Here is a 12,670-nt window from a genome sequence, read left to right as displayed (position 1 = left end):
GAAGGGGACGCCGGGGATCGCTTGCCGTTAGCGCAGTCGCTTATTCTTAGGCCAACTAATCGGTGCGAACAAATGGGATTTACGGCTCCCACGCTAAAAATCTCTCAAATGCAGCCAGGAGCGTTCAGCTCCGATCCCGCTCCACGGAAAGCGCTGACAAAACTTCCTTTGACTGCAGTGGTGTGCGAACGGGACCTTGGATATGAATGGCTCCTTTCAGGAAGTGCGGTGATTTTGGAGGACTTCTCTATAGCGTGAAATAGGAATATTAAAAGTACCGAACAATGCGGCATATTTTAGATTCTGCACACCACGCAAGCGTGGCACAGCACCCCTTTCAGCCTGGACATGACTTGCATCGGAGTATCTTGCACAACGATGTCTTTGCTATCAAGCCACTATAACAACTTTTGCCTAGAAGAATCCCAGACTGCTTGGGAGCGTATATACAAAACCTCGCATCTCTCTGCTGAAACGCGGGCCACTTCTGGCACCAAACGCATTACCCTGTCCTTGGGAGGAACTCAGCAGGAGCTTCTTTCGGAAGAAACAGGATGAATTATATAGAGAAGGCTACAGTGTCCAAATTTCATGGCAAATGGATGTGACATTGATATGAAAGAGGTCAAAACTTTCTTGCTTTAGGGCCCAAGTCTACTTATTGGACGCTCAGGAGGAGCCACCCTTTAGTTGTCTTCTGCAGGGTTCGTTGCAGCTGCAGCGTGAAGTAGCCAGTGCACTGGACTTCATGGCTCTGCTACACTCTGCTGTTGCTCCTGAGACCCGAATCTCAAGGGAAGCAGGAGGAAAGGCAGTTTGCTTGTGCACCTTTCAGGTCCTTCTGGTGCCCACTGCTTTGGAAAGGGGCATCTCGGCCAGCTCAGCCATGCACCACATCGAACGCACACAAGAGGGCTGCACGGGAGGGCATTGGTCCCCCCATCCTGCAGCCCCAGGATGACCTCTGCGTTCCTAGCGGAGGAGCGTGCAGGGACCACCCTTCAAACTGAGCGCACGTCTCCTACCTGTATTCTTCTTCCTGAAGTTCCTCTTCTATGGGGGGAAGACGATGAGCATCTGCCACTGGCTTGGCCTCATGATCCCAGGTCATTGTCACATCCGTGACCTCGTTACTCCATTCGACATCCATCTCTTCCACAACAAGATCTGTCTCCACGGGATTCTCCAGGGGGATGTGAACTGGAATGGGAAAAGAGGTGAAGAAGTCAAAGTAGCACGTTTTGGAGGGGCCTGTCTACACCAGAATATATCCCACATTTTAGTTGTGCATTACAACCACTACTAAATGCCGAGGTGCCGCTGGATGCTGGACTTCAAGTGCTGCTCAGCCTTGCACAGATTTGTACGAGTGCTGGTCTCTTCTGGAGCTGTGCCAGACGATGGCTGGGGTATGTTTTATGGAAGGAGGAAGAAAGTTCACCACTTCGCACTGAGCATGTCAAAAGTCCCGTGAAAAACGTAGCCCTTTGCATAGAGACGCCTGTTAACTTCCCTAAGGGTGCACCCGCCTCCACCAACGGAGGATTTAGCCCGTCTATGAACAGGCCACATTTTAGTTCTTCTTGCAAGCACGGGGAGATGCAAGCACAAGCAACCATGGGGAGATGCTCAAAGCCCTCCTCCTAGCGCGAGAGTATGAAGGGCTGGGATTCCCCCTTGATCCCCAAAGCGAAACGCTGGGCACAGGAGACGTGGGCCTCAGTTTGCCACCCCAAGACACCATGTCCCATGCAACGTCTCCCGTGCTTCCAGAGTCAGCACTTGCTCCCTGCGAGCGAAGCACCACCAGGAACTGCTCCACTGGGAAGCCACCACCAAAGATGCTGCATTGGCTCCCAAAGCTATCCCAGATACTGACTGAGCACTCGGCTCTGGAGATATCCCTCATCCACCAGCTACTTCCCAGAACTGTGGGGAGAAGTACATGACTGTTATTCAAGAGGTCATCACACCAGCTTTCTGCAGAACGAGGAGCACAGGTCCAACCCACAGCCCCGTTGCCTGTAAAGGGCACTTTCCCTTGCCCTCGGTCTGTACTGGCCCAGGTCCCACCGTCCCTACACAGCTCCTATAGCGCTAGTCATGTGCCAGAAAAACAGGAGGAGGAAGTACATCCGCATACTGTAAAAACAGTTTATTGGGAGGTCTCACTGACAACAAAACTCAGGGGAACTTAGATGCCCACGATGAAATTAATAGGAAACACGTGCAAGTTTAAGTACAGAAACGTAGAAAAAAACCCACTTTACATGCTGTTTGTTCTGTGTTATATTTATCATATCACACTCTCGCCCGGTAGTGGGCCACGCAACATTGGGCCGCTACCACACTGTTTCCTTTGCTTTTATTCCGCTTTCTCTAGATCTGCATTCCTCAAAACACAGCACAAGGATATGTTTGGGAACATGCTGCAACATTTTGATACATTACATGGAAATAGGGCAAATGCTAAAACTGCAGCCTGCTACCAGCTGGGCTCAGTACAAACATGGAGATAGGATCTGCTGGTCTGGTCGTTTGGATAATAACTCATCGTTAAGGCTGCCTATCTTGTCCTAAAGGGATGCAAAGAGCGGGGGGGTGTTAAACAGTGTTACTTAGGGGCTCTTGTCCAGCTCAGCACGGGGGGCCTGTGCTTCCTATGGCTGCCTGCGCGCATCCCTGTGGGAGATGTCCCCACGGGAGGTGTTTTCCCTGCTGGGAAGCTCCCGTCTCCGTGTTTCAGCACTACATCTAAAAAGCTACATTGCATCAGGGGAGAGCAGCAACAGTCCAGGATGTATTAAACACACTCCTTCCCGTAAGGAAAGCCAGGCAGAGGCTTTTAGCCATTAACTCCTACCTATTTGTCTCGGGATTAATCTCGCCCTCTGGCATTTGCTGGTGCAAAGCAGACACCTTTCCCCTTGCTGGAAGAAAATACTCAATGAATGGAAGAAAAACAACATGAAGCTGCTGAAAGCCCAAGGAGCTTTGCAATGTGACCTCTCTGCAAGGCAGAAGCAGATTAAACAAAGTCTGTGGGCTTCAGCTGAAGGTCTCAGTGGTGAGTATCGGTATGCTACGGGGGTTTTGAGAGGCTCGTGAGCAACTGGAGCAGGAAGCTTTTTTGCCTAAGAGGTGTCCTGACTGATGTTTTTCTATCCTCCCATAAATTACAACTTTTGTCTCACACACATTAGTCCCGGCCCTGTTCCGCACAACCAAAACCTCTGGTTCATGGAGACATCAAAGCGAGCAGAGGAAAAGACGCTGCTGGCTGCAAGAGCATGAAAGCCAAGTCCTCTCCAGCAGCTGGGAAAAGGTCTTGGCTGACATTCCCTGCAGAGGACGCATCAATCCCGACACGGCTACATCCTACTGCTGCCGTCAGCCGCGGGGGTCCTGGGCCACGTGGCCAGCATCCCTGCGGCGAAGGCAGGCGCCAGCCTCGGGGCACCTCTAGCAGGCACCCAGGGCTGGGAAGCAACTAGAAACCTTCTGCAGGCTCCGCTTTGCTTTTCCACCCCCAACTGCGCTCTCTGTCTTCAGGTTGGGTTCGTTTTACTGGGGGGAAAAGCTGGCTCTCCACCGTCTTCGTTTTCCATTTGTTTCAGAGGCGCTAAGCCCCTTTGCCCCCTGAAACAAAAGGAGAAGGAAACCGTTAATGAGCCTGTCGGCGGCGTGGCGCACGAGCCCACGTCTCGCTCGGTCCAAGCGCTTCCTTCATTTGTCACATAAAATTACTGGAGAGGCCACAACACACCGAATCGGGGCTTTGAAGTAAGCAGTTATGCGTGAAGGGTGAAATTGCATCCTGCACGGCAACAGCCTCCTGCTGATTCCCCGCCTAAATCCTTCTTATTGCCCCCAGAAAGGGTCGGGGCCGCAGGCGGCAGGGAGCACGCCGTTCCCCGGAGGATTTGGGGGCCTTTCCTCTCTCGGCAAGGTTCACGGCAATAGCCAGCTGGCCGCTTCTGCATGAGCCCGCGGAGAAATGCCTTCCCGCAGGATTTCCTGCACGGAAATCCCACGGGGCCGCTCGCTCGCCTGCTCGCAGAGAGCGGCTCCGCGTCCGCGCTCCCAGCCGGGGCGCCGGCACCCGCGTTCCCATAGGAAGATCTCACGCCCCGGCTGACAACCCCGACTTCTGCCTCCGGAAACAGCGCCGCGCGCTGCGCGAGGATCATTTGAAACCGGCCCTGCGACAGCAACGACAACCGCAAAATCACCGCTTTGCTTCCAACGAGGCCGCGCGGCACACGCGGTGGCGGGCAGGCTCTCCTGCCCTAGGAGGGCCATCCATACGGATCATTTTTGCACGAGTTATTCCTTTGGGGCATGCCACGCTTCCACGGGCACGGGCGAGCAGCAAGGCAGAGCCCTAGGTGCTTCCCCACCAAAGCTCAGACCCGCAGATAACATATTTAAACCTACTAGCGATAGTTATTTTTGTTTTTCCAAGGTACCTCTTGGACCCTTTGCACCAGGCTCTGAAAACGCCCTCAAGTTCAGCAGCAAACACGTGAAACAGGTTAACTAGTGCGGCCGCTTTGGATTTCACCGCTAGCGCGCACCTCGGTCAGATCCCAACAGCTTGGAAAGCATCCCTTTGGCATAGCTCGAGGAGAGACCTTGATGCCAGCACTCATCTCAAAAATTCAGATTTAAGGGCTTCACGCCCCAAGGCTCTCCTGCCTCCGCTGCATTCGGTGCCGAAATCCCCAGGGGTGAATCTGTGCGCGGGAGCTCCGGGCTCCAAAAATCCCTAGAGCTTTCCAAATTGGTGCTCCGGCTTTCCCAGGATCACGGGGGCTTTTTGCAAGCCCCTTCCTCCAAGCTGGGATCTGTCCCCTGTTCTCCGGCAGCGATGGCTGCCGATGGCCTCACCCAGCTTGTCCGGGTGTTTTTGGGAGCTCCCAAAACAGCACCGGCAGCGGGTTAGCATGTAAAACGGGTGACTAGCAGCAGTCCCTCTTCCTCAGCCACCTCATTAAACGTGTCCAACCTCTGCAAGTTAAGCGACGTGGTGGGAATGAACAAGCACTTACTTTCTTCCACAGGAGTCAAGGTTGCTGCTCCTTCCTACCAAAAGGAAAAGGAAAGCGTGAGACGCCGTCGGCAGCTCCTGGCCACACGGCGAGGGCGCGCGTGCCACCGACTTGGGCCACCCGGGGACCGACACGGGGCGTCTCTCGCTCCTGACCCACGATGAGACTGGTGCCCCAGCCCAAAGCCCTGTTACTAAGAGCTTCGGGGATGGAAAGCGCATCCTCGGTCTTGAGGACCTTTTAAAGGTCCCCCTTTAAAATATCACTGCCCTTTCTCGTACAGCAAGCAGAATTATTGCCCCTTTTACCCTAAATGCCCCACGCGATTTCTACCCGACACCCTTTCCCTGCCGGGCTTCCACCTACTGCTGCGTTGCATTAAATGGACTCTTTCCCTGCTGAAATACGACTTTTTTTCAGCTAAACTGGAAGACTAATACGGTGCCAAGGTGCCGGGGATTTCTCCCGGGAAGGAGCCGGTGGGGAGGGAGCGAGGCACAGCACCGGGCACCCATGAGCCCGCCGCGACCCGCGGCGCAGCGTCGCTTCCCGAGCCGCCTACGCACCTGAGCGTCCCGCGGCGCTCTGCTCACGGGCTGCGGCATCACCTTCTCCAGCTCCTGGACGAACCAGCCGAAGAGCCTGCGCGGCAGAACCCCTCGTCGGACTCGGCTCCGGGAGCCTGCTCGGCTCCCGCCGCCGCCGTCCCTCCCCGGCCCCGCGCCGCCGCCGTTACCCGCTGCCGCTGTCGGCGGGCAGTGACTGCGGGAGCAGGGCGGCTCCGGGTTCCGGCTGCGGGGCGGCCGCTGGCTGCTCCGCCGCTCCCGGCAGGCTCTGGCTGGTGGAGCTGCTGCCTTGGGGCTTCTCCTGGTCTTTGCTCCCTTTTGCATCTGCTCGGGTTTATGCAGAGAGAAGGGAAAAAAAGGCAACGCCGAAATACTTATTTAATTGGGCAACGAGGAGGAGCGAGGGAGGAAGATTCACCGCTGCGCACAGGGACCGGGGGACTTCCCCATCAGCTCGGCCCCAGGAAGACCCAGCCCGGGATGAGGACAAGGACTGTTTGGGGGCACACATGGGGTTCGGATACCTCCATCCCACCCGCCCTTTACCAGCATCCTCATCGTGCAGGGCAGCTTCACAGTACCGGGGCAGAGGGACGATGGCAATTCCCAGCGGCAGGAGCGGAGCCGCTGCCTGCACCAAGCCTGGGCTCCCGAAAACCCCGCCGGGCTGCAGCCCGGGGTCCGGCCCCAGCCCGCGCGGGGGGACGCACGGGGAGCGCCGCTGCGCATCCGCCGGCTCTGCCTGCCCACGCCGGGAGCGACGCTCGGCGCTCAGCAGCACGCGGGCGCAGGCAGCATGGAAAGAGAAATTAAGGGTTTAAAGGGCGCTCCGAAAACAAAACGCAAAGGGGGTCTCGCGGAGCAGGGCGGGAGCAGCTCCTCCTTCCCGGCGGGAAGTTGCTCACCTGGCGCCGCGGCCGCTTCTGCGGGCTTTTCCTCTTTCAGCTCCTGCGGCAGAAGGACAGGCGGAGAGGGACGGACGCGGCAACACCCCGCCGCCCCCAGCCCTGCCCGAGCCAGGGGCCGCGGCAGGCTCCGGCTCGCCGTCATCCTGCCCGGCATCGTCCCTCTCCCCGAACCAAACCAAACACTTTAATAAGCAACCGCGGGCCAGAGACCCTAAACCATAATTTTAGCCCCATTTGCTTTATATGAGCCTTTAAGTCCCGTGCCGGTCCCAAACGGAGATAGGGATAAGGATGCTTGCGCGTAGAAATCTGTTTGTTTTTAATCCTAAAGCGGTTTGCACGTTGAATTCTCCCTCCCCACTGCTTTTTTCAGGCAAGGCAATGTTTGGCCCAAATAGGAAGATGCGTCTGGGTGGCTCCGGCAAGGCTTGGAGAGAGCGGAGAGGCCCCTTGGATCCCTCCCCAGCCGTCTTCCCCTGAGCTGCAGCTCTGCCCAGGAGGAACCGGGCCGGTTTCGCGGCGCGGAGGCGACTGCTTTACGTCTGGAGCAAAGACTTGCTTCTCGGCCAGCGACCGAGCCCCGAGTTGGTGGCAGCCTACATCGTTCCCGGGGCAGCGGGAGGGAAAAGGCGGCTTCGCCTGCGTCAAGGCACGTGTCGGAAACCCAGCAAGCTCCCACGAGCTTTAAGAGCCGGGTTCACGGCCCTCATTCACCCACAGCTTGGTTTTCCTAGCGGCCGGGATGAGCCCGGCACTAGGACATGGGTGGCCGCATCCTGCTCCGTCCCAGCTAAGCCTTGGAGCCCTGCTCAGGCTGCCCGCTCCAACAGCTTTGCATGGTTTTTGGACCAAACTGTCCTGACCGTGCAAGCTTTTAGGCCCAAAAAAGCCGGGAAGTGCTGAGGAAGACACGGTTTGGTCATGGAAAACCCACTATTTTAAGTGTTGCTTCTGCTGGAAATGCAGGCTGGGGGCTGCCACCGCTGGGGCTGCAGGGCAGCGCGTGGCCTCCTAGACCAAGCGTCCTCAGCTTGCTCCGGGCGAAGCAGCCGCATCCCAACCTCGCACAGCGGGTGGCTGCCTGGCATCCTCCGAACGCAGCGTTCGCGCCTTAAGTGACCGAGAAAAAGCCATCCAAAATGGGAAAAGCAGCTGCCCTCCGTGAGGACGGCCCTCCTCCGCCGCACGCCGCGCGGGGCTGAGCGCTCCGGTTTCTCCAAACCGGAGAGCTGCGCTTGCAGGGCTGATTCGCGGTGGGAAACGCGGGGGTGGATCCCGGCTGCGGCCACGGGACGACCAGGGCTCCAAAAAAAATCAGTGCCCCGCACGCACGTGGGCCTGCGCTTTTAGACCAAGCTCTGAACACGCCGTTTTTTGAGCGCGGCGTTGGCCGACGCTGCGACAGAGGAGGCATCTGCTGCTGCGAGGCGCTTGGCACCCCGAGCCCGGGCGCCCCTCTGCTTGGCGGCGAGCGTGGGAAAAGCAGCAGGCAAATTCCCGCCTCCGCATGGAGGCTTGAGGCGGATGGATGTCTCGGGGAAAGGAGGGATGTAGCAACGCGAGCAGCTCCGGCTCTGCCCGTACCTCCGTGCTCGCGGAGAAGCCCACCCCGGCCCCGGTGCGCGCGCGGTCGCGGGCGCGTGCCGATGCTCACGGCACACCACGGTGCCTCCGGCCGGGCTGCGCTCACCTGGGGCTTTTTCACCGCCTCCGGCTGCGGCACCATCCGCTCGAAGCCCTGCAGCAGCCAGTCGAAGACTCTCGCGGCGGCCGCCCTGCGGAGGGAGCGCGCCGCGTTCGTGGGCTCGTCCCGCGGCCCCCTCCGCTCCCGCCCCGAGCTCCTCCGCGGACGGCGTTTCTCCCGGCTCCCGCCTCCGAGCCCCGCGGACGGACCGAGGCGCCTTCCCCTCCGGGCAACGAGGGCAACCTGCTCCGAGCTTTCCATCCGGGGCCTCTCGCCGACACGGAGGCACCGCGGGAATGCGTCTCTCCAGCGGCTTCACTATCGCCGCGGGGGAACATCCCGGCGGAGACGCCAGCGGGGCAAAACCCCGCTCGGATGGCGGCCGGGAAGGGCTGGAGCCGCACGGAGCACGTGCCGTCGGCTCTGCAAAGGCGCCGCGACACCTACCAGTTCTCTGCAGCGCTGTCCGAACCGGCCTCACCCTTGCAGGCTTCCGGCTTGTCCTTCTCCGGATTGGAGGAGGTTATCCCTGCGAGCGGAAAAGGATGAGGAGAGGACGAAGGGGAGAGAGCAGGGGCTGAGGGGAGAGCGCCCGGCGCGGAGGGGTAACCCGCACCGCTCGGGGCTCCCGGCTCCTCTCCCAGCCGCCCAAGGCCCTGCGTTGGCCAACCGGGAGGATGGGAACGCTCCCAGGACACGCACCCAGGGCTGCCCCGGCACGCGAGACGGGACGTTTAATTCAGCTTTCGGGCTACGCCGACGTTCGGCCTCGGCACGGGGGACGGTTCGAGCGGTGCGCGGCAGGGGCTGGGCACCCGCACAGGGCTCCGAGCTGCCGCCTTACCTGGAGCATCCTTTACTTCTTCCTTGAGGATCTGGACTTCGGTCTGCAAAGTCAAGCGCAGGCTGTTACCGACCCACCGGCCGGGGGGCTTCCCGCGGCCGGTGCCGGGCAGGAGACAGGCTGCCCAAGAGCGGCTGGGAAGGGAATTTGCCCTTTCCCCGGAGATGCACAAAGGCAGGGACCTGAGCGGGGCAGCATTTATGCCTGGAGAAAGGGGCCGCGCTCCGGATTAGCACTGGGAGAAAATGAGAAATGGAGAAGGAGGAAAAAAAATAAATAAAAATTCAGGGGTCCCCTACCTGACTGGCAACATCGACGCGCGTCTCGCAGCTCTTCCCGAGCGCCTGCGGCGCCCCCGGGGCCTGCGCTGGCTGGGGAATCATCTTCTCCAGCCCCTGGGACAGCCAGGAAAGCACGCTGCCTCCCACGCTGCGAGGAAGAGGAAGGAACGAGGGGCTGGGAGCGGCGCTGAGCCGGCCGCTGCGGCAGGGACCCGGCCGGCAAGGCGCCCTGGCTCCGACGGCGGGGCACCCACGTCCGTGCAGAGCCCCCACCCCAGGCGCGCGCGCAAGAGAAATACCTCTTGGACACGGACGTCGGCGCTGGGACCTCGGGGACTGCAACTTCCACCTTCTTCTCCGGCCCTTCGATGGCGGCAGCGAAGAAAAGACAACGGGCATCAGCGCTTTGGCCGCCCACAAGCACCAGCTGTGCGGAGACCGGTCCGGCAGGCATGGCTCCGCGTGCACGGCGGGACAGGCAGCGATGGAGAAGCGGATGCTGACGATCCGCCTGAATCACTGCGCATCGCCACCGCGGGAACTTACCCTCCGGGCGGTCAGGAGCAGCCTTGGGGTCACTGGCGTTTTCTTTCGGCAGCTTTAGGGCGAAACAGCGAAAAGACGGTTTCGGAGGAAGAGTTGGGCACGTTAACATCCCTAGTTGCGTTATTCCTGACCTTAGCTGGAAGGAGGCTGCAAATCTCAGGGATTTTTCACCTTTTCCGCAGCTTGGACAAGGAGACCGTGCCTCGGCCCACGTGCCCCTGGGGACGCGGGGGCGCCGTGGATGCTGGCGCTCACCCGGGGGCTCTGCCGCGCTGCGCCCAGCCTGGCACGCTCACGGACCCTAGCGGGAGCCTGCCAAACCACCCGGAGCATCCCCCATCCAGCTCTTCTTCCCGGCTCGCTCCCCGCTCACCTGCGCCGGCTCCACCTCTTGGGCCTTGGGTGCCGGGCTCTCATCCTTCCCGGCGGGAGCGGGCTCCGGAGGCTGTGGCACCACCCTCTCGATCCAGGCGAGCATCCCGCCGCCTGCGGGCGGCAAAGCCGGGTCACCTCTGCCCTCCGGGAAGAGGAGCGGCGGCAGCATCCGGCCCCTTCGATGGGGACGTGGGGTGAATTTCCCCCTACCTTATCCCCGGGGCAGATACGGCGTATTAACGAGGCAGGAGCCCTTTAGAGCAGGTTTCGGGCTTCCTTCCCTCTCCCGCATCATGCACGCCCGGACCAGGTCCTACTCGCCACCAACCCCCTCGCCGTCACCACGAGCAAATGACACCCTCTATTTTGAGCTCGGACACTGTTAACCCGCCTCTTCCCAAATGCAATCGCCCGTTTAATTTTTTCCGCCTTGCACCTTGTTCCGGCAGCACAACTCTCCGTTCCTGGAGCTAGGAAGGGAGAAGGGCACAACTGCAGCAGAGAGCGCGCCGAAACGGTGACGCTCTGTCCAGGGTCTTCTGCGTTTCCCCAAAGTGCTAAAGTCATTTCCTCCGAGGGATGTTAAATTAGGGCAGCTCGAGCGGAACGTGTTTATGGGCAAATCCGCGCGCCGACGTACGCCCCTCTTCGTTTCGCTTCTAGGGAACGGCTTCGCTCGACTGGCACGCAGCCGTTTGCCGGGCGTTGGACAAATTTCCAAGGCGTCAACTTTCCTTGGACCTTGCCCCCTCTCTTCCCGCGTCGCCTTGCCCAAAGGCCTGCTTCCCAAAGGCTGCAGCCTCCGCGCGGCCCCGGCCACCCCCCTCCCCGCGCCTGTGCCCCCACACCTTTGCTGGATATAAAGCTTGCGCAGGTGTAAAATCCTGGAGCTTAAGCCTGTCCTTGGCACGGGAAGGACAGTGCCAGAGCTGAGGCCATGCATCAGAGCAAGGGAAGCGCGGAAAGATTTGCGCGTCCCTGAAGAAGCTATTTGCTCGAAGAAATACGAATAAGCAGCCGGAGATTTGTCCGCGAAGGCGCCGCAGACCGGGCAGCTACACAGGCAGGCGGTCCGGGCCATCGCCGCTGCACGGCGGGCGCCGTCGGGAGCGAAGGTGCCCCGGCTCGGCCTCCAAAAGCGGGAGCAGGGTGCGGAGCCCAGCGTCCCCGTTCAGGCCAGGCAGCGCCGGCTTTTTGTGCCGCGCTCGCTCAGGCCCCCTCGTGCCTTTGGGGGCTGCGTCTCGCCTTGAACCCGCTTCCGTCCTTCCTATCCGGGGGCTGCAGCCGGCAAGAAGCGCTCCCAAAAAATCCAGCCAGCTCGGTCGCCGCCCCGGGGAGCAGAGCCGAGCCGCCCTCGGTCCCGCTCTCCAGCCGCAGTCCCGCGCCTGGGACACTTTGGAGGATCAACCCCCCCCTCCATCACGGCCGCCTCCGTCGCCCACCTGCCGCCGCGGGCCGAATCCCCGGGGAGCCCCCGGAAAAGCGCCGCCGGGACGGAGCGGGCTGCCCTGGCGCCCGCAGCCCAGCCCGGTCGGGATTAGCTCCCCGCCGGGGGGATTACCAGCGCCCAGCTGTCCCGTGTCCCCGCGGGCCGGCGCGCAAGGAGGCCGGGCTGTTTGAGCCCCGCTTCGGTGCGGGACGGCACGGACAGACCCCCCCCACACACCAAACCGGGTGCTAAGAGCCCCTCGGAGCCCTCCGGAGCGGCTTACGGCGTGGGCGCGGGCCCCGCTGGGTGCCGGCAGCGCAGGCAGCGAAGGTCGTCCTCTAGCCCGGGCGCAGGCAGGCGCGGGGACGTAAACCCGCGGCGGCGGGGCCGTCCGAACCCCCCCGGTGCCCTGGGAGGAGAAACCCCCCCGGGGGCTGCGGGCCGAGGTGCCCGGCGCAGCGGCAGCGCGGCGATCTGGGGCGGGAGGCGGCGAGGCCGCGCGGCGCCGGAGCGGCTCAGCGCTGAGCTAATCCTGCCCGCGCTGAGCCCGCCGATCGCCGCTTGAGCCGTTTAGCGGCCCCCCGCCGCCCCCGACCCGTCCCGCGGGCGAGCGCCCCGCGGGCAGTAGCGCCCCGAGCCCCTCGCCGGCCCGGCTGCGCCCCGAAACGGAGCGTTTCACCCCGCCGAGCCCTCGGGTGCCCCCCTGCACCGGCCGCTTGCATGGGGCAGGGTCGGGTGCAAGGCGTCACCCCGGGGGCGAAGCATCGCCCTGCTCCAGCCGCCCTCGGCGGGGGAGCAAAGTGCCTTTTGGGGGGCCGTTCCCGCGGCAGGCGGGGGGTCTGGGGGTGCAAAACGCTGCTTTTCGGGCAGCCCGGATGGGAGCGGGGAACGCTGCCCCGGCGCCCCGGCAACCCGGCACCCAGCACCCAGGTCCGGAGCGGCCGCTGGTTGCCGCAGGGAGGAAGAGGGCGGCAAACGGAACGGCA

The 12,670-nt window shown here is 61.5% G+C and overlaps 1 protein-coding gene across 1 annotated transcript in view; it reads right to left on the bottom strand.

Moving 5' to 3' along the window:
• CNGB1 (cyclic nucleotide gated channel subunit beta 1) overlaps positions 1-10,358 on the bottom strand; it is a 33,354-nt gene extending 22,996 nt beyond the window's left edge. Inside the window, exons 1-12 of the mRNA XM_067302840.1 lie at positions 10,254-10,358; positions 9,881-9,932; positions 9,634-9,697; positions 9,353-9,482; positions 9,054-9,096; positions 8,657-8,738; positions 8,216-8,300; positions 6,523-6,565; positions 5,788-5,941; positions 5,618-5,693; positions 5,052-5,085; positions 1,026-1,200 (exon numbers count right to left, since the gene is read on the bottom strand). Coding sequence (XP_067158941.1) covers positions 1,026-1,200; positions 5,052-5,085; positions 5,618-5,693; positions 5,788-5,941; positions 6,523-6,565; positions 8,216-8,300; positions 8,657-8,738; positions 9,054-9,096; positions 9,353-9,482; positions 9,634-9,697; positions 9,881-9,932; positions 10,254-10,358 — 1,043 coding nt within the window. The remainder of the gene's footprint in view (positions 1-1,025; positions 1,201-5,051; positions 5,086-5,617; positions 5,694-5,787; positions 5,942-6,522; positions 6,566-8,215; positions 8,301-8,656; positions 8,739-9,053; positions 9,097-9,352; positions 9,483-9,633; positions 9,698-9,880; positions 9,933-10,253) is intronic.
• Between the last annotated feature and the right edge of the window lie 2,312 nt (positions 10,359-12,670).

The sequence above is a fragment of the Apteryx mantelli genome, chromosome 10, assembly GCF_036417845.1.
Source record: "Apteryx mantelli isolate bAptMan1 chromosome 10, bAptMan1.hap1, whole genome shotgun sequence".
NCBI lineage: Eukaryota > Metazoa > Chordata > Aves > Apterygiformes > Apterygidae > Apteryx > Apteryx mantelli.
Note: the sequence above shows the minus strand (reverse complement) of the source record. Positions and strands in the feature narration are given on the sequence as shown.